The following is a 20,443-nucleotide window of genomic DNA, read 5'->3' as shown; positions in this document are numbered from 1 at the left end:
TTCTGCTTAATCAAGTTTGATATTGAACCACTCTAGTGATTTTTTTTTCAGTTGTGTTCTTTAGCTCCAGCATTTGTTTGGTTCCTTTTCATAGTTTTTCTCTTTATTCATATTCTCATTTTGTTCATGTATTGCTTCCCTAATTTCATTAAGTTCTTTTTTTTTTTTTTTTGAGTTGGAGTCTCACTCTGTCACCCAAACTGGAGTGCAGTGGCCACTCCCGGCCACTGCAGCCACAACCTGCTGGGCTCAAGCAATCCTTCTGCCTCAGCCTTCCAAGTAGCTGGAACTACAGCCATGTGCTACCATGCCCGGCTAATTTTTTGATTTATTGTAGAGATGAGGTCTCACCAAGTTGCCTAGGTGGGTCTCAAACCCATGGGCTCAGGCAATCCACTCACCTCAGCCTCCCAAGGTGTGGGATTACAGGCTAAGCCACCAAGCCGGCTCATTAAGTTCTTTATCTGTGTTCTCTTGTAGCTCATTAAGCCTAAGATTATTATTTTAAATTTTTTGTTAGGTAGCTCATAGTTCTGTTTCTTTAAGATTGTTTTTTGGAGATTTAGTTTGTTCCTGTGATTGAGTCATGCTTTACTGTTTCATCATATGCCTTGATATTTTTTGCTGGAACTTGGGAATTTGAAAAAACAGTCACTACCTCTCCCAGTCTTTACAGACTGGTTTTGTACAGGGGAAGACTTTTACCAGTCAGTCCAGCTATAGATCCTGGGACCCTCTTCAAGTCTTTTCTGGGAATATGTCCTCTCAGAATGTATATTTGCAATTTTCCAGTTAGAGAGGTTTGCCTGTTTCTTTTGCAGGGACTCATAATCTCTTGCTCTATCTGGTATCTATCTGCAGTACTGCAGGTTCTACATGCTGCAACAAACCACTGAGTTTTTCTTTGTTCTCATCCAAAACATGTTGGTTCTTTGTCATTTGACAATCATTTGACAAAAGCCAATCCCTCAGACAGCCTCTGAGAAGTTGGAACATTAGACATATGCTCCACCTTTTTTCTTTCCCTCCAAGGGAGAAGTCACAAATGGAGGCATTTTCTCCTGAACACTGAACTGTCTCAGGTGAAGTGCAATGGCTTTTCTTGCTCCTTTAATGATCCTGTTCTTGGCTTTGTACTTGCTTGGGGTACTGCAACTTTTTCACTGGTTCCTGAAGTTTTCATAAAGGCTTTTGGACCATATAGTATTATTAAGTTAGTATCTCTGTGGAGTTACAAGGTGTGGAGCTTCCCATTTCTCCACCTTGCTGATGCCACTCTCAGACAACCATCAGTTTTCATTCCTATTAGGATGAGGGTATCTCTCTCCTACCATATACCTACTCTTTCTGGTTTGCTATTTCAATTGTGCACAGACTTGGGAAACCAGATAACTTAGCTTTTTAAGAATGTTATTACTTATAAAAGTAAATGGTTTATAAAAACAAAACAGACTTGAAAAATTGAAGATGAAGGATGTTAGACTACTCTTTCCAGAGTTTCACACACTACTGGAACTGGATATATTTCTTTTGGCTTAAGTTGAACAAAGTCAGATCTCTGCATACTTAAAGTATTACTTTTGTTGTTATAAGACAGACATATTTCTTCTGTATTTCTGTAAAAATCAGCCTTAAAGCTCTGGATTTTTAATTTAAGCATCACAAGTCACAATCTATTTAAGGCTTCTCTCTTGGTTGAAAGAAGAGCACTTTTTATTAGTGCCTGATCCTTTCAAACATAAGATCCCACCTACAAATTTAATATATTGTTTTCTCACCAGTCATCTTGGGTACAGCCAATAGGTTTCTAAACCTTTGTCAGTAAAGCCCATCAGCAAACTCATTAAACAGGCTACCTCCTCGGGTGTTTGCTGTATCTATAAACATGTTCAATTCAGATCTGGCTCCACTATCCAGGAAATAACCTAAGTTCAAAGAAAAGTAAACTGAGAAGTAGAGTGAGAAGGTAACTCCAGAATTACCCAGAGTTACAGGATTCAGGAGGCTAATTCTAGGTAACTGGCTCACACTCACTTTCTATTTAAGTGTCAGAAACCACATTGTAGAAAAATATTAGAACAACTGGACCCAGGACTTCTCTGCAAATCAACATTCCTGGTTTCAAGTAAGTCACCTGGCATAAGGACTGCAAAATCTCAGGTAGCTTTCCTTTGAGGGAGCATTCCACCATTAGCTAAGCCCCCAAAGAAAGAACTGACTGTATTTACATTCCTTGCTAATAGGCAAGGAATGCTAGTCACTAACAGCTGTAGAGGACAATCTGGTAGTCCTGATGAATGAGTGGATGAATGATCATTTAACCAATTCATCCACTAAAAGGCAATCACCACTAATCCATGCTTTTTTATGTAACCACAGTCAGAGGATTCTGGTATGGATTTTCCTGGTTCTTTGAGATCAGGAGCAATTGACTCTAGGTTGGAAAAGGTAACCAAACTTATCCTTCAATATAAAAAGTTTAGGCCACTTGAACTAGCAGATGCTTGCCCATTTTCTTGAACTTGGAAACCTAGCTTACCTCAAATTCCGTAAGAGTTTGCAGAAGAAGGTTGCATGGGCACAGGCCTCGACGATCAGTCCCCGAGAACGGCCCAGCAAATATAGCCATATATGATCTTCCTCTGGAATCCCAGATTCAAATTGCAGGGACTTAAGGTCCTCTAGCATGTCCATTCCAAGCCACCATCTCCTGCAGTGACAGACACTAGTCAATTTGGCTTCCTGTCCTGGAAGAAGAGGGGTCTGTGCAGGAGGGCATGTGTATGATGGAATGTATGCCCAGGTCACAAGCACTCACGATGGTGGGCTTTGGCACCTCTCTTCTTACACTTTCTGAACTTGGAGTTCAGTCTCCCTTAGAATGTGGGTCCTTAAGAATTTCTAATCACTGACTGCCCATGAATCCTGGACTCATGAAAAATCTGAACAGAAACCCAAATAATATTTCTCCACACAGGCTACAGGCACATTTTTCTGTAGATGAATTCACATTAGCAATGGGTTTTTATAGTGTTCTTAGGCTAGGACCATCTCCATTCCATTCCCTCCTAGGTTTTAGAAATCACAGGACTACATTTCAAAGAAATTCTTCCCTGTCACTAAATTCTGTGTTCCCCACAGGGTAGAAAAAGGTCCCAACTAAATATCACTGATTCCTTGTCGAGGGCAGGGGCATCTAGATTCCACAAAATCAACCCAGAGATATATAAACCTATCTTTAAACATCGGTCACCAACCACAGATTGGCTCCACTCCTCAGTACTTCTGGTCCTGAGTGGTAAGGACTACATTTCTAAGGAGAATTGCCTGAGAAGCTTGTCATTATGACTCCTTAGCTACCAGTCTCTGAGTCTTAAAGGAGCCAGCTCCACTTTTCCTGACCTGAACATGAGAACATGAGTTACTTCTGTGGAACTTCCAGGAGTATGTGAGGGCAGTATGGGACCCTCCTTTTCCCAAGAGAAGATTCTGGATTTCTAGGTTTTTTCAGACTGGAATATCTCACAGATCTTAGCCCTACTTGAGTTATATTGGTAACCCCTTCTTTTCATGTTCAATAAATCAATAAAACTTTTGAGATGATATTCATATAAAATTAGCCATTATAAAGTGAACAATTCAGTGAGCCATTCAGAATGTTGTGCAACCACTCTCTAGTTCCAAGACGTTTTCATACTCCACACCCATTAAGCAGTTACTTCCACCCCTCCCCACCTTCAGCCTCTGGAACCACCAATTTGCTGTGTCTACATGGATTTAGCTATTCCAGAGATTTCATATAAATTGTGACCTTTTATGTCTGGCTTCTCTAATTCCTCTTATAGGAAGGCTGCTACATGACAATCTCTGTTAAAAAAAAAAAAAAGTCTCCACACTTGAAGAGAGGAGCATGAAAGATCTCACCAAACCTAAGAACCAATTTCTTACACCCAAACAGTGAGGAGGTCATCCTAATGTTGCAAATGATGTTTCCTGCTTAGAAGGAAAAGAAGCTCAAAACCTCTTAGATTCGCATGACCAATACAGTACACAAGTTACACAAACATGAATTCCAGGCCTATCCTTTACTTATGCGTTCTTAAAAATGAGGATTATAACACATCACCTTGGCTAGGCTGGACTACGTTCTCCAGAATTCCCTTCCCTGTGTATTTTGGGTTAGTGTGGGCCACAGGAGGTATTTTGGGGCAAGATTGAGAAGATGGAAAGGAAACAGTAACCGGCTCGTGTTTCAGCTTGCAAGGTCGGGCAGGTACTTGGTAGTTCACTCATGTTGCTGCTTATCGGTTGGGTACCTTGCTGGTGTGGGGCAACTGTTGCTGTAACTGCTACACATTCCCCTGGATCCTCCTTCAGTTGCTGAGTCCTGGGCCAGGTGATTTTCAGTTAAATGACAAAGACCACCAGCTTTTCCTGCAGGATACCCACTTCATTAAGGTTGGAGGCAGTGGGGACTGCCATGGGTCCCAGTCCATTCTCGTGGGTTCTAGTTTGTCCCAGCTCCCCCTCACTGTTCACCCACCTTCCCTTCCCCACCACCTGCCCTGCGGATTTCAAGCTTTACCATTAGACATAAAGACAATCACCTTAGACTATGTCTCTAGCTGCCATACTTGAGAAATGTCAAATCCCTCTAACAAACTGCATATGTAGGATAGATTAGATAATGTATATATACTTCTAGTAGTTCTGCTTCTCTGAATAAATCCTAGTTAACTAAGTTACCACTGCTTCTTTGAAGAAGAGTCAGTAACCTTACAATCGAACAAATTAAACTCCTGCTTCTTCAATGCCAAGGATGACTAAGTAAGGAACTACATATGAAGTTACCCGGAACAGCAAAGTGGAGTCAGAAACAGAGTTTGACCCACCAGAAGTAGGGTTTCTCCACACTGGCATTACTGACATCTGGGCAGGACAGTTCTCTTTTGTGGGGGACCACCCCGTGCATAATAGGATGTTTACCAGCATGCCTTGCCTCCACCCACTACATGCCAGTAGGACCCCCAGTGTGGCAAGAAAAAGTGATTTCAGACATTGCCAAGTGTCTCCTGAGGGGCAAAACTGCCTCCTGTTGGGACCCACAAACCTGAAAGCTCACTATGGGCCCTGTGTGAGCCCCTTCTCTCTTCTTCCTGCCACTTTTCCCACTCCACAGTCACAGCAGTGCAGAACTCAACAAAGTCTCAGGTTGGCATGCCCTCACAAACAGATGGAAGTAATAGGTCCAGAGAGGAAGGGATCCACCAAGCACCGCAGAGCTTGTTAGAGCCAGAGCTGGGGAAAGACTTCAGGTCTTGTCTCCCAGCTCAGTGCTGTTTCTGTTAACGACACCACCCTGCTTTGCCATGGCACTACAAGTCGCTAACTTGACATGTGGTGACAGGCTGCGGAATGCAGTCACTGAGGGAGACTGCAGTGATCCCAAGACATTGAGCAATTATCTCATCATCCTGCACAAAACAACCAGGAGGGGAAGAGAAGGCACCAAGGAAGGAACAGCTTTACTAGAAGCCTAGGCGTGTTAGGAAAACCCAATTCAGTCAGAGAAGAGATGTGAATATTGATACAGGGCAGGAATCTGGCATTATAGAATATGTCCTCTCAAAAACCAAGTGTGGAAAGAAAACCTCCATGGAAATATCCTGACAGAAATGCTGCTGAATTTCACCCTGGTCCAATTCTGGAAGCTCCTGGTGAAATGATGAGATGTTTGCATAAAGGGTGAACTCTCCAGCATTTTGCTGCATCTGAGCTCCACTTAAGGTTATAGGTCTGGTACGGGAGAAGTCGAGGAAAAGGTAAGGGGGATGTCTCATCACCCAGACAAGGTTATCTGTGCAGGTGAGAAAGGAACCTTCAGCTTTTGAACAGAGACAGCAGGGGCAGCAGGGGGATACACAACTCTGAGAAAACACAACTCTGGGCAACATCTGTCACAACCTGGGGGACTGTGCAGTCTGGTGTGAGTGGGTCTCCCACATGTCCTGGGCAATGCTGACACCCCTTCCTGTGCCCTGGAAGAGAGCCATTTTGGTTCTGTTCTGACTTCATTCAGAGCAGAACTGCCAACGTCCAGCATCAAGTCCTGGATCATAATTAGCCGAGAGGAATGGAGTGGCTGCCCTGTGATGCCTGCACCTCTTCCTCTCTGGAACAGTCGCTTTTCTCAGACCAAGTGACATTTTACCCAGTATGAGCCCAGTCCAGCAAGCACTCCCACCTTCACATGAGCACCAGGTGGAGAATCATTTGCACGAGTCAGAGCTTTGGATCTCGATCCTCAGGTGATGTCCTTTGGACAGAAGATTAGTCTGAAGCGATCTGTGCCCGGGGCCTGGTTTCTGTCAAGAGTGGCAGGCACTGCCTGTTGGTAAGGGGTCCAAGCGATGTGATGCTGTAACTCTCCCAAAGAAGAGCTCCTTCGGCTTTCACAGGCAGAAAGGGAAGAAATGAGGCTGGCTTCAGAGTAGCTAATGCCATTTAATTCTTCCACCGAATTTGCTGTGGAAAGAGGAAATAATGGCAGTGTGTGATCAGTTCTCACTTACTTCTGCAGCAAGTTAGAGCGAATGCAATAAAACAAGGGTCACAGCCAGGTGACGTAAGGAAAAGAAGAATCAAACGGGAGGGGTTGCTGAGAATTTTTAAAAATATGTGGAAAAGTTCATTTATTCAAAGATGGATTAAACACCTATTCTGTATTTTACAAGCCCAGCGTAGGTCATGTATTCTGGTTCTGCTTCCTCAGGAGCAAGATTCACCAGCTTTAGGTATGTCCCAAAATACCTAACAGGGAACTAAGTTCCATATTAACAGCTCAGTCATTTCATGCTATGAGAGACGAACCAGCTGTGCTCTCCAGATCGCTGACATCTGTTTCACCCACTGCTTATTTCCAACAGGCGGGTCACACCCATTTCAGGAGACACACAGCCTCATTCTGAATTTGTATTTATACTTCCAATATTTAGTCTCGCCTACCTTCTAGTTTTAACAATTATCAGAGCATGACAGTTAAATCTCAGCCCGGGGTCCCCAAAATACCCTCCTATCATCCCACACCTCAGGAGTAATTTCTGCTGTTGAAAGCAGTGCTTTTGGCCTTTCGACCCCCAAGAGAGTCTAACATCCACGTGCCTCAGCTACCTACAATCCTGTCCAGGCCTTGGGAACATGCATGGGATGCTACTTTGTGCACTGTCTCCTGATCCTGCTGGAGGGGAAAGATGCAGGTGCTCACCGAGCTGCAGAGAATGGCGTCAATCTTCTCCTCTTCAGCTGACCCTTTCTCTACCTTACTCCTATACGCTAGCAGCTGTTGGCGATCCTTCAGGTCCCGGCAAGTCTGCATACCAAAACAAATGAACAGTATATACCCCCACAGCCTTCTGTATTAGGGCTTTTTTTTTTTTGAGATGCGCTATGTTGCCCAGGCTGGTCTCAAACTTCTGGGCTTAAGCAATCCTCTCTCGTCAGCCTTCCTAGTAGCTGGGATCACAGGTGCATGCCAATGTAGTAGAAATAATCCCTCACTGAACGAAAAGCTATTTCTTTTCATCACTATCATTTTGATCAAGGCTCAAGGAGAGACCAAGAGACTATAATGGGATGACAGTGGGTCCAATACTCACAGAATTCATGTTGGAGAGAATTCTACATAGCTTATAGCTTAATTCAGTTCTATGGGTTCTCCAAGTGCAACAAATTTACAAAAGCACAGAAAACCAGTCAGAGGGCTGGAAAAATAATACAGGAATGTTGATCTCCACACTCATTCTTGCCAAAACTGCTGGAAGCACCTCAGGGTCTAGGACAGAATGCTGCAACCCCCCACCCTCCACTCAGGGCTCTCATTTCCTGAGGACTCACATCAATGACGACTTCATGGCACTTGAACTTAGTGGCTAAGTTCAACTTTGTGTCCACATCTTCCACCAGATTGACATATTCCTGTAGTATCTGTGGGAAGAAGTACTTCTGATTAATGATTCCACCAAGATCATAAAACACACAGCTCTACAAGATAGGAAAAAAGTCCCAAAGAAGGCAAAGAGCTCAACGTCCAACGTCTACAATTCCCATCACCAACCACAGGATTGCTCTGTAATGGGAGATGAGGTGACCTGGGACATGAGGTGAGCTTCCTTATCCCAGAGAGCCAAATGCACACAGCAGCAGTGGAAGTGTCCCGTGACCATGCAGTGCTGTGCCCACCGCTCCTTGATGGCTTTTCTCAGTGAGTTCTCCTTCCATGTAATTTGGGCAGTACATCAGGGCTCACACAAGCCAAACGCAGCAGATGCCCCTCAGAGAGGACAGTCTGGAATTACTTCTAAAGGGCAGAGAACTTCCCTCCCTGGTCTCTTCTACCTCGAGGCCCAGTGCACCCACTGTGCTGCCTTTGAGGGAAAATAAGAACAGATCCAGTCTCCCATCACTGACTAGCAAGAGGCTAAGCAAGGTCACCTGGGTATCTTGTACCCAACTCTCCTCAGGAGCCATTACCTGGACAGGGGCGCTGTTCTTGTGCAAAATTTCCACAACCCGATGGAAGCCAATGGGTGCTCTCTTCTTGGTGTAGCCCAGCCAGTTCTGAAAAAGGAAGATGGGGCAGCAGGAGCTAGGCCAGACACACTCGACACACTCTGGGCTAACCTCTCTCTGTGTTACCGTCAGAGCAGAATAAAGGGGATGGAGGTGAGGAATAGAGAAGTGATGAGATATGAATCTTGCAGAGAAGTCAAGGGATTTGAGAGGGTGGGAAGAAAAAGCCACGAACTACTGCTAAATAGTGTAATCTACTTAATATTTGTAGTATAACCCTAGAGGATAGCAAAAAAATCTATCCTCTCAATCTTTATATGTATACATAGATGTTTATTCGTAAATTCATGAGGAAAGGTCTGGAAAGCTACTCATCAAACTTTTCAGTGTTTGCCTTGAGGAAGAGAGTGAGACAGCAGCAGGCACCCAATGAAAGAACTTAATTATTTATATACTTTCATAAAGTATTTGATTTTGATATAGGCAGGTATTGCTTTGGTAGTCAATATAACTAATAAAATAATTAACAAGGGGCAAGAACAAAAAACATTGAAACACATAATGGAAAATAGATATTTAAAATGTAAACCAGGACTGGGTGTGGCAGATCATGCCTGTAATCGCAGCACTTACTTGTGCCTAGGAGTTTGAGACCAGCCTGGGCAACATAAGGAAGACTGCATCTATACAAAAAACCAAAAGGTTAGCTGGGTGTGGTCATGCCCGCCTGTAATCCCAGCTACTTGGGAAGCTAAGGAGAGTGGAGCCCTTCAGCACAGGAGTATAAGGCTGCAGTGAGCCATGTTCATGCCACTGTACTCCAGTATGGGAGGCAGAGTGAGACTCTGACTCAAAAAGAAAAGTAAACCAATTTGTGTGGAACCACCAAAGACCAAAACAATCAATGTTAAAGAAAAACGAATTGGGAGGCATCACATTTCATAATTTTAAATTATATTACAAAACTATAGTAATTAAAACAACATTGTACTGGCATAAAAACAAACACACAGGCCAGTGGAACAGAACAAAGAACCTAGAAATAAACTCAAGTATGTATACACGGTCAGATAACTTTCAAAAAAGGCACCAAGAGGACACAATGGGAAAAGTGCTCTTCAATAAATGGTGCTGGGAAAACTGAATATCCACACGCAAAAGAATGAAGTTGAGGCTGAGTATGGTGGCTCATGCCTGTAATCCCAGCACTGTGGGAGGCCAAGATGGGAGGATCGCTTGAGGTCAGGAGTACTGAGAACTCACACAACTCAACAGCAGTAAGACAAATGATCAGATTCAAACATGGGCAGAAGATCCAAATGGAAGTTTCTCCAGAGAAGATGTACCAATGGACAGCAGGCATGTGGAAAAGGACTCAACATGACTCATCATCAGCAAGGTGCAGATCCAAGCCGCAAGGAGGACCACCTCCTGCCTGTCTCTGGTAGGAGCTAACAAGTATAGGGCTAGGATGCAGAGGAAAGGGATGTGCATTGCGGGTGTCAGTGTAGGTGGTGCAGCCACTGTAGAAAACAGTATGGGAGTTCCTGAAGAAATTAAATTACTGTATGACCGAGTCATCCCACTTCCAGGTATATATCCAAAAGAAATGAAATCACCACCTTGTAAAGAGATATCTACCTCACTGCAACGTTATTCACAACAGTCAAGACAAGGAAACAACTTAAGTGTTCACTGACAGACAAAACTGTCTCACACACACACATACACAGGAATATTATTCAGCCTCAAAGGAAAAAAAAGATCATGCCATTTACCACAACATAGATGAACCTGGGGGGCATTAATAAGCCAAACACAAAAAGAAAAAACACAAAAAGAAAATATTGCATGATCTCACTTATATGTGTGATCTAAAAATAAAAAAGTTGGCTGGACTCAGTGGCTCAGCCTGAAATCCCAGCACTTGGAAAGGCTGAGGCGAGTGGACTGCCTGAGCCTGTGGGCTTGAGACCAGCCCGGGCACCCTGGCGAGACCTCAACTCTACAATAAATAAAAAATTAGCTGGGCATGGTGGCGCATGCCTGTAGTTCCAGCTACTTGAAGGCTAAGGCAGAAGGATTGCTGGAGCCCAGCAGGTCAACACTGGGGTGACTGTGAGCGTGCCACCGTACTCCAGCCTGGGTAATGAGTGAGACTCCAACTATAAATAAATAGATAGATAGATAGATAGATAGATAGATAGATAAAATTTAAAAAGTTGAGAAGAGACTAAAACAGTGACTACCAGAGTTGGGGTGGAGGGAAGAAGAAATTCAAAGATGTGGATCAAAGAATATAAGGCAGCAGTTATGCAGGTCAAAGAGCCGGAGGGCCAAGGCAAAAACATGAAGACTGCAGTTACTAATATTGTATAGTAATCAGAGTTTTGCTAGTGAGTAGAGTTTAGTTGTTCCTGAACACACAAAAAGATAACTACGTGAGATGATGGATATGTTAATCTACTTCACTGTAGTAACCATTTACTATCTATATGTATCTCATAACCTCATCTTGTACAACAAATATATACAGCAAAATTTATTTTAATAAAAGACAACAAGCGCTGCCCAGGGTAAGGAGAAAAGAGACCCACCCCTTGCATACTGTTGGTGGGAATATAAATTGGTGGAGCCATCATGGAAAACCATATGGAGGGTTCTCAAAACTTTTTTTTGACTTGGAGTTTCACTCTGTTGCCCAGGATGGAGTGCAGTGGTGTGCTCATAGCCACCACAGCTTCGACCCGCTGGACAAAGTGAGTCGACGGAGTGAGACTCCAACTCCAAAAAAAGCTAAAAAAAAAAAAAAACCTTTTAACATAGTACTACCATATGATCTAGTAATCCCATTACTGGGTATATATCCGAAGGAAATAAAACCAGCATCTTGTAGAGATATCTGCACTCCCTTGTTTACTGCGGCATTATTCGCACAGCCAAATATGAAAACAATGTGTCTATCAATGGATGGATACATTTCTTAAAATTGTGGTAATACAGACAATGGAATGTTATTCATAGTCTTAAAAAATAAGGAGATCCTAACATTTGTGACACCATGGATGAAACTAGAGGACATTATCCTGGGTGAAATAAGCCAGACAGAGAAAAATACTGCATGATCTCACTCATATGTGGGCTCTAAAAAGTGCTGAATACATAGAAAGCAGAAAGGTGTTTCCAGAGAAGGGGAGAATAGGGAGATGAGGGTCAAGGGTACAAAGGTGCAGTTATGCAGGATGAACAAATCTAAAGGCCTGTTGCACAGCATGAGGACTACAGACGATATCGAGCTGCAGACTGGGGCTTTACTGAAGAAGTGGATTTTAAGTGAACTTGCCCTACTCACAAAAAATGGGTTAACTGAGATGATGGATGCTAATTGGCTTGACTGTATAACCATTTCAGTATGTGTGTGTAGAGCAAACATCGTGTTGTATAACCTTAAATATATACAATGCAAAAAGTAAATCAGTGTAGAGTTGACAATCAAATTCAATGCAAGGTCATTGGCTGGATCCTGATCGAAAAAAATACAGGAACAAACCAAAACCAGGTATAAATAACTGACTTAAATATGGATATTAATGTTAAATTTCTTGTGAGTGATAATAATAATGTACTTATGAAGGAGATAAAAGCTTAAGAACGTAAGGAAGAAGTATCATGATGTCTACAACTTACATTTACTTATTTATGTATTTATTCTTACATGTTTAAGCTTCAGTCACCTTCAAAGTAGTCTCCATTTGATGCAATACATCTACCAAGATGCTTTTTTCACTGCTCAAACAGTTTTTGAACTTGTCAATTTTGATGCCTTCTCGTGCTTCTGCCATTTTTTGTTTCACCTCTTCCACACTGGCAACACGTCTCCCTTTGAGGACTTTTTTCCATCTCTGAAATCTGGACACTTGTCTGCATCTCCTCTGCCATTTCCCAAGTCCACATCGTCTTTGTCTCTTGCTGGGATCTCTCCAATAGCCTCCTAATTGGTTCAACAGCATTCTCCTTGGCTGCCTCTATTCTCTTCTGCAGAGTAACCTTGAAGTCGCCACCACATCTTTATTGCCTCAAGGACAGAATCTGAGATCGGCATCCTAGCTGACAGGGAGGTATCACAGCCTCTTGTTTATGTATTTATTTATTTTTTGAGTTAGGGTCTCACCCTGTCATCCTGGCTGGAGTATAATGCTACAATCACCGCTCATTGCAGCCTCAGATTCCTGGGCTCAGGTGTTCCTTCTGCCTCAGCCTTCTGAGTAGCTGGGACTACAAGCACGTACCACTATGCCCAGGTAATTCTTTTATTTTTTGGTAGCGATGACAACTGATTATGTTGCCTAAGCTGGTCTCGAACTCCTGGGCTCAAGCAGTCCTCCCACCTTGGTCTCCCTGGGATTATAGGTGTGTTGGGACTATAGGTGTGAGCCACTGTGCCCAGCCTGCAACTTACTTTTGAATGTTTCAGGAAAAAATGCACATGTATAGAAATAGAGAAAGCTAATATGGCAAAAATGTTAATGAAATAGTGAGTGAGTAAAGACTATTACTATTCATTATACTATTCCTTCAATCTTTCTTTAGGTTTGAAATTCTGGAATATAAAAAGTTGGAGAAAAACAGTAAACCAATAACCAGAGCTTATAACATGATATGATAACCTTTCTCCCAAGGCCTCCGCAGCACAAAACAGTTCCAGGGCACTCACCTTTGTGGTGAAAAGGGCATCCACATCATGCCAGGCTCGGAGCTTGGCGCGGGCAGCCAGGGCTGTCAGCACATACTGTTTGTCTGGGATCTAGAAAGCAGAGACCGAGAGAAATTAACAGGAAGTAGAAACGCATCAGTGGAGGTGCTTGAGAATTTCAGAAGAGATAGGCATAAATATTCCCTGATACAATTTCTGCCCCTTAAAATCAGTACATTTCTCACATCATCAAGAACCCCTAATTCCCAAGCCCCAACACCGCTGCAAGTCATTTGGTCCTCCCTCACCATAAGCTCATCTTCTCTAACTGCAAGCCTGAGTATCATAAAACTTAACAATACAGGGTTTCAAAGCAACATCCACTTCATGTAGTTACCTGATACTACTTTTATAAGTCACTGAACAATTTATACCTACCTTAAATGTCTTCTTCAGGTTGATGGGACTGCTGAATGTTCCCTGGGATGAAAGTAAAGAAGGAACTTGAGTGATGCTGACTTTGCCATTTACCACCCCAGCTCCCATTTTATTTTTCATGATACAAACTTTCTACATCTCACTCTGTAACCATCTAAATGCAGAAATTAATTTAAGAGAAGAGCTGCATTGGGAATAATCAGCTATCACCACAAGCTGGCCTATCAGGAATTGGGTTAATAAGCATGGTGTTTTTCCAATTTTCTGCTAACCCAAATAAGGGGAAGAGGTCCTGTTTGGATCACTAAATTCAAACTTCTTTGAAAAATTTAGGAAAAAGCCGGGCTCGGTGGCGCAGCCTGTAATCCCGTGCCTTTGGGAGGCTGAGGTGAGTAGATTGCCTGAGCCCGCGGGTTCGAGACCCACCTGGGCAACTTGGCGAGCCCTCATCTCTACAATAAATCAAAATGAGCCGGGCATGGTAGCGCACACCTGTAGTTCCAGCTACTTGGGTGGCTGAGGTGGAAGGATTGCCGGAGCCCAGCAGGTCGAGGCTGCGGTGGCCGGGAGCGGCCACTGCACTCCAGTCTGGGTGACAGAGTGAGACTCCAACTCAAAAAAAATAAATAAATAAAATAAATAAATAAAAATTTAGGAAAAAACCCCGTATCTGCACTACCTGGCACATGGCCGCTCTTCTCTGCACCAGGCCAGTCCATCTGCAGCCACAGGCCTCTGGGCAGAGACTGCTGAGGGAAACAGCACCAAGGACAGCTCTGCCAGCTCCCAGCTCACCAGAAGCCACACAGGACCTTACAAACCTCTTTTTCCCTCTTGGCTCATCCTTGCCTGAGGGCCAGGAAAGACTCCAGGTGGATTTCTGAGAACTATATACACCCATTATTAATAGAAAACATCAAAATACTGGATTCAAACTACATTCTTATGCAATGAGAGTTTGTGGGGTGTTTCTTTCATATTCTGCCTATACCTCAGCCTCGGTGTAGTGATAGAAGCAGGAGTAGAAGAGCGTGGTCACTAGTGGCATGTTGAGGATGGAAGCTTTGCGGGGGTGCTTTCGGAAGATCTCAGTCTGTCCTGCTGATTCTAGATGTCGATCATTTGCCTGTGGTAGAGAAAGTGAAGTTAAAAAAAACAAAAACAACAATGTCCATGGAGTAGAGGCAGGAGAAAAATCTTTAAATACTATAGCAGTTGTGTTTCCCACCCTAGGAATGAAACAAAGAAGAGAAAAAGAAACTGTCTAGGATACCCCTGTAGTTTAAAATCCATAAAATGGGCCAGGTGTGGTGGCTCACGCCTGTAACCCCAGCACTTTGGGAGGCTGAGGAAGGAGGATTGCTTGTGCCCAGGAGCTCCAAGACCAGCAGGCAACACAGCAAGACATTGTCTTCAAAAAAATTTTTAAATTAGCCAGAAATGGTAACACATATCTGCAGTCCCAGTCAGTCAGGAATCTGAGGCAGAAAGATCACCTGAGTCCAGGAGATCAGGCTTTGGTTAGCCATGATTGTGCCACTGCACTCTAGCCTTGGGGACAGAGTGAGACAGACTCAAAAAAAAAAAAAAAATCCATTAAAATGATCGTAGGTACAAGCTGGAAAGAGAAAAATAAAAGTGATGGTGGCCAGGCTTGGTGGTTCAGCTTTTTAATCCCAGCACTTTGGGTGGCAGAGGCGAGTGGATTGCCTGAGCCCGCGGTTTTGAGATCAGCCCAGGCAAATTGTCTCTACAATAAATTTTTTTTAAAAATTAGCCGGGCGTGGTAGCGTGTGCCTATAGTTCTGGTTACTTGGAGGGCTAAGGTGGAAGTATCATCTGAATCTAGAAGTTTGGGCTGTGGCTGGCCATGATTGTGCCACTGTACTCTAGCCTGGGGAACAGAGTGAGACACTGACTCAAAAAAAAAATCCATTAATATGATCATGGGTCCAAGCTGGAGAGAGAAAAATAAAAGTGATGATGGCCGGGGTTGGTGGTTCAGCCTGTAATCCCAACACTTTGGGAGGCAGAGGCGAGTGGATTGCCTGAGTCCACGGGTTTGAGACCAGCCCAGCCAAACTGGCAAGACCTTGTCTCTACAATAAACTTCTTAAAAAAAATTAGCCAGGTGGTAGCACACGCCTATAGTTCTGGTTACTTGGAAGGCTGAGGCGGAAGGATTGCTGGAGCCCAGCAGGTTGACACTGGGGTGGCCGTGAGTGTGCTGCTGCATTCCAGCCTGGGCGACAGAGTGAGACTCTAACTGAAAAAATAAAATAAATTAAAAAAAGGTGATGACATGGGAGATTTGGAACAAAAAAGAAATACTTCCAGGTTAACAGCAGGCGAGAAGGAAAAGGAAGCCTCAGAACAGTGGAGCAAAGGGGCTAGTGTGTGTAGGGAGAAAACGAAAGGCTTCTGGAGAATATGGCAGGAAATGATATACAAGTGCAGAGCACAGAGGTCTCCCAGATGCTGAATGGCACTGAGTCCTAGCACTGAAGCAGAAAACAGAGATGAGGAGTCTAACCTCAATAATGATCTGCCGTTCCAGGAGGGTGTAATGGTCTTGTATGTGTGCAGAATCTTCTGCTGAAAATGGCAAACTGGTAGAGGGCCAGAAGGTTAGTGCCTCTTTCTCTATTCAGCAAAAGAAACAAACCCAACTAAACCAAATCACCAGTTAACACATAGGAAGCTCAGGGTTCTTTACAAGTCTGATCTCAGTGCACCTTTAGGGCATCCCTCAAAGGCAGAGAGAAATAGCAGAAAGTAGAGTAGCTTTGCCTTGAGTGTTGTATTAAAGGTTTTGCCAATTCAAGAAGGATGCTGAAAATCCACAAAATACAGTCATTAATGACTTTTAAGGATTGAATTAGAATCCTCATTTTGGGAGATGCAATGTTTGGTGAATGAGACACAAAGCTTGTGAGTGAGCCTAGCCAACTGTCCATCATCCATATCCCAGTGAAACTCTGGGGATTGTGTCATTGCTTAACTTAAGGGACACTTACATTTGTTAGTTATTATTTTATTGCAGAGTAATAAAAGTGAATTAAATTACATGGCATGGTGGTACATTTGCTGATTGGAAAAGAACGCAAACATCAGGGGTCCCATCTTCAACACTGTCTTGCCTAAAAGTCATATGGTTAGGCAGTGGGTAAGGCCAGAAATAGAAGCCAGATTTTAAATTCCAAGTTTATAGTGCTAGCCTTTAGAAAGGGCTGTCTTATTCCCCTACTCTACTCACTCTAGGAAGAATTCTAAAGTTCAATTACACTATCCCAGTTTGAGCCATAGTGAATTTTTAGAAGAGATTAAGGGAGACAGCTCCAGGTTCCCGATACTTCACTATTCCAACTTTTCTCATTTTTTCTGGAGGCCATATAACGTAGCCCAATGTTTGGTAACATCAAAATTAAGGATTTCACTGACATAAACAAATTTCTAAATGTGAAACCTAGAAGTCATGTCACATGAGGAAAGACTGAAACAACTGTGAATACCGCACCTAGGGAAGCAAAGATCACTGGGTAGACCTTATGCCTATCCTATAAGACACAGGGAAGCAAGTTTCAGCTTAACATAAGGAAGCACCTTCCAGTAATAAAGGTTGTCCAACAGCCAATAACATGAGAACAGCAAGAGCAGCAAGCACCCCATCACAGGAATAACATGTGGGGCTGGTTTTTATAAGGACTTAAATCCTGAGTGAAAGCTTGCCCTGAATCAGTGCTTCTTGGACTCTGGGGCTTCAAAGATTCGAAACACTGAAAAAAATATATAAGTTCATTAAAAAATAACCTTTTTTTAACCCTATTTTTAAAAGGGTTTTTAATTTTATTACATAACATTATTAAACAGTTACAACCTACTTTACTACCAAAAAAAGGAAGAGGAATAAGGACAAAATCCTAGAATAAAAGACAATCTTTCAAATTAAATAAATGTAGCTTTAGAATAAAAAAGGCTTTACATTTGTCTTTATGTTTCTCAGTTTGCCACCAATCAGTGAAAATGCTACTGGGGACTGGAGCTTGGGTCCACTGAGTGAGACAACCTTTAATGATGTTTATGTGATTGTTAGCCTCTTCCTTCCTGTCTATCCATTCCACCCTTTCTCATTCTCTTCACTCTTTCTGTATAAAGGTATTTATGCTTAAAACCATTTCTCCCCCACACCTACCCAATGCAGGTTTTGAGAAATTCTTTTCGTGTCTCAGGGTCCTGAATGTTCAAATGCTCTCGATAATGGGATAGCTACAAAAAACAGAGAAAGGCTTTGAGCTATTTTGTCTCCCGAGAGGGAAGGTAGCTGAGTAAGTGGACTTTCCAATGCTTGAAAAAACCCAATTTTTTAATTCTCAGAGAGCCCTTCTAGGTGTATATGGCTATGTTTGTGTTGAGAGGGTGGGGAACAAGAGTGACTCAAAATCATTGTAAGTTTGTCTATAACTGCACTGTCCAATACAGTAGCCACAAGTCACATTTGGTTGTTTAATTTAAATTTAAATTAATTAAAAATTCAAGTCCTTAGTTAACACTAGCCACTTTCAATTTAATTTAATTTTGCTATTATTTTTTAAAGACAGGATCTCACTATGTTGTCCAGGCTGGTCCCAAATTCCTGGGCTTAAGTGATCCTCCTGCCTTGGCCTCCCAAAGTGCTAGGGTTACAGATGTGAGCCACCATGCTGGGCAATACCACTTTTTAAGAACTCATTAGTTTCATGTGACTAGGGGCTACCATATTGGACAGCACAAATATAGAACATTTTTATCACTGTAGGAAGTTCTGAAGTTCTACCAGACAGTGCTGATCTACAAGGAAGCATCAAGTAGACAGAACACTTAGTTTTAATCCTGAAGTTTTGCTTTAGCCTCAGTATTTAGTCAAAAATGGCTCTTAAGCTTCAGCCCTGGCTTTTGAAAGGTCAAACAACTAAACGTCTACTTCTGTTTTTGGCATCCTTGACCATGTCCATGATCAATGGTAATATGACCATGTACATACTTAACAATTAACAATATCAGTAACACAAATAGGATGTGTCATTCTGATTCACTGTTCATAGCTAAATATTCACACTCAAATACTATAGGTTCTACATGTAACTCTGAAAATCTCCTTATGCGTTTTGTATTTTGAAATTCTAAAAAAACCCATGAAGTATTTCTACTTGCTATATAAGAGTTGGATGATGCAATAATTAGTGACAATTGTGAAAATTAGAATTTTACATACAATTATTAAAAACTTTCCGAGAATGGAAAAATAAACAGATTGATAGCTATTATGAATAGCAAGAGAATGAAATTGCTTTAGGAAGGCCTGTATATCCTTTTAGAGTCAACAGATATATGTAAAATTATAAATGATAATAAAAGAATAATAAAAATTGTATTACATTATAATCTAATCTTTAAAAATATTTAGTATAAAATATTTGGTATATAATCATAATATTAAAGGAAGTAACCTCTAAGAGCGATAGCTAATTTTTTGTCACTCAGTTCCATTTCAACCTTAAGTCTTTCAATAACAAGCCCTACTTGGGAAACCTTCATATTCTATGAGGATAAAATAAAAGCAGACTATCAGCGTTGCCACTTCCAAAGTTTACATGGTTGAAAAATTCCAAGTTTATATATTCACACATAATGAGTATGAAGAAAATAAAGTTTTAGATAAAAATGAGTCACCCAAAACACATTTGTTCTTACTAATCAAATTCAAAACAACATTCTTTATAAGAACGCTATATTAAGATTTTCCTTACAGTTTTGAACCTATGGAGGCTTAAAAATATAAACAAAAAGCTTTTCAATACAGACTGCCAATCATTTTTAACTGATTAACATAAAGGACTTTTCAGATTTTCCCATGCCTTGAATATTAAGTACAAGTTCCTTTTAGAAAACAGGCTACTGAAAGACATGTTCCTGAATTGTATTCTGCCATCCAAAGGAAGTTCACAATGTTATTAAACATGCCAGCTAAATGTGTGCATCTGTCATCAAAAATGGGCGGCACAGTGACTAAAGGAACAATCCTGCCATCGACGGTGCTGAGAAATCTTATTCCTCCACCAAAATGTCAAACTTTTAAGAATGGATTGCTGGAGTCTTATTAAAACTATTTTTGGTATAATTTTAGATGTATTCTTGTATACCAGGAGTCCATTGTTTGATTATAAAAATATGCCAAAATCAAGTTTAACACTTGGTCACTGAACTGTCAGCCAAAACGTGTACCGGGCACACCACCAACTTGACCTGTCTTCCTTCTTGACCTACACTGGGTTGCTCATCCTCTTAGCTTCAACATTTTCTTAGTGTTAGAAGCCAAAACCCAAAAGCTCCTACAAGCCATGACTCAAACCATGACTCGAAAACAGCTGAAAAACAAATTACAAACTGATCGAGTCAACTTTCACACAATTTTTTATTTATTCATAAGCCCAATCAAAGTGGCATATAAAAAGGAAGAAAACAATCATTTGGATTAAGTCTTCCAGTTTCCCAGATGCCTCTCTTTTCTGTGTTTATAGTCAGTATAAAGGGAAATAGTTCAATAATTTGAGATCTCGGAGGCTGGGTTTTGGCTTAGATTTCAGTTAAACAGGTCCCCAACTGAAACAAAGGCCACACTTACCGCAAGCTCTTCTGTTCTATCTAGGAACCTGGGAAGAAGCAGAAGGGAGCAGTGCGTTTTTATCTATTGATTGTGTGGCAATG

The 20,443-nt window shown here is 42.0% G+C and overlaps 2 protein-coding genes across 4 annotated transcripts in view; both read right to left on the bottom strand.

Moving 5' to 3' along the window:
• Window positions 1-2,861, bottom strand: part of NOXRED1 (NADP dependent oxidoreductase domain containing 1) — a 32,410-nt gene extending 29,549 nt beyond the window's left edge. Inside the window, exon 1 of the mRNA XM_008057059.2 lies at window positions 2,540-2,861. Within this exon, the coding sequence (XP_008055250.1) occupies window positions 2,540-2,694 (155 nt within the window). The 5' untranslated portion in view covers window positions 2,695-2,861. The remainder of the gene's footprint in view (window positions 1-2,539) is intronic.
• A 2,644-nt stretch (window positions 2,862-5,505) lies between these two features.
• The window catches only part of VIPAS39 (VPS33B interacting protein, apical-basolateral polarity regulator, spe-39 homolog), a 31,604-nt gene continuing 16,666 nt past the window's right edge, over window positions 5,506-20,443 (bottom strand). For all 3 annotated transcript variants that reach the window (XM_008057057.1, XM_021711828.1, XM_008057058.1), the window contains 10 exons: window positions 20,361-20,388; window positions 17,892-17,965; window positions 16,233-16,308; window positions 14,691-14,825; window positions 13,700-13,741; window positions 13,283-13,372; window positions 8,530-8,616; window positions 7,894-7,983; window positions 7,265-7,369; window positions 5,506-6,525 (listed from right to left, as the gene is read on the bottom strand). In XM_008057057.1, the coding sequence (XP_008055248.1) occupies window positions 6,505-6,525; window positions 7,265-7,369; window positions 7,894-7,983; window positions 8,530-8,616; window positions 13,283-13,372; window positions 13,700-13,741; window positions 14,691-14,825; window positions 16,233-16,308; window positions 17,892-17,965; window positions 20,361-20,388 (748 nt within the window). In that variant the 3' untranslated portion in view covers window positions 5,506-6,504. The remainder of the gene's footprint in view (window positions 6,526-7,264; window positions 7,370-7,893; window positions 7,984-8,529; window positions 8,617-13,282; window positions 13,373-13,699; window positions 13,742-14,690; window positions 14,826-16,232; window positions 16,309-17,891; window positions 17,966-20,360; window positions 20,389-20,443) is intronic.

The sequence above is a fragment of the Carlito syrichta genome, unplaced genomic scaffold (assembly GCF_000164805.1).
Source record: "Carlito syrichta isolate Samal-C Ts95f unplaced genomic scaffold, Tarsius_syrichta-2.0.1 Scaffold302712, whole genome shotgun sequence".
Lineage (NCBI taxonomy): Eukaryota > Metazoa > Chordata > Mammalia > Primates > Tarsiidae > Carlito > Carlito syrichta.
The sequence above is the reverse complement of the archived record's forward strand: the minus strand, read 5'-3'. Positions and strand labels throughout refer to the sequence as shown.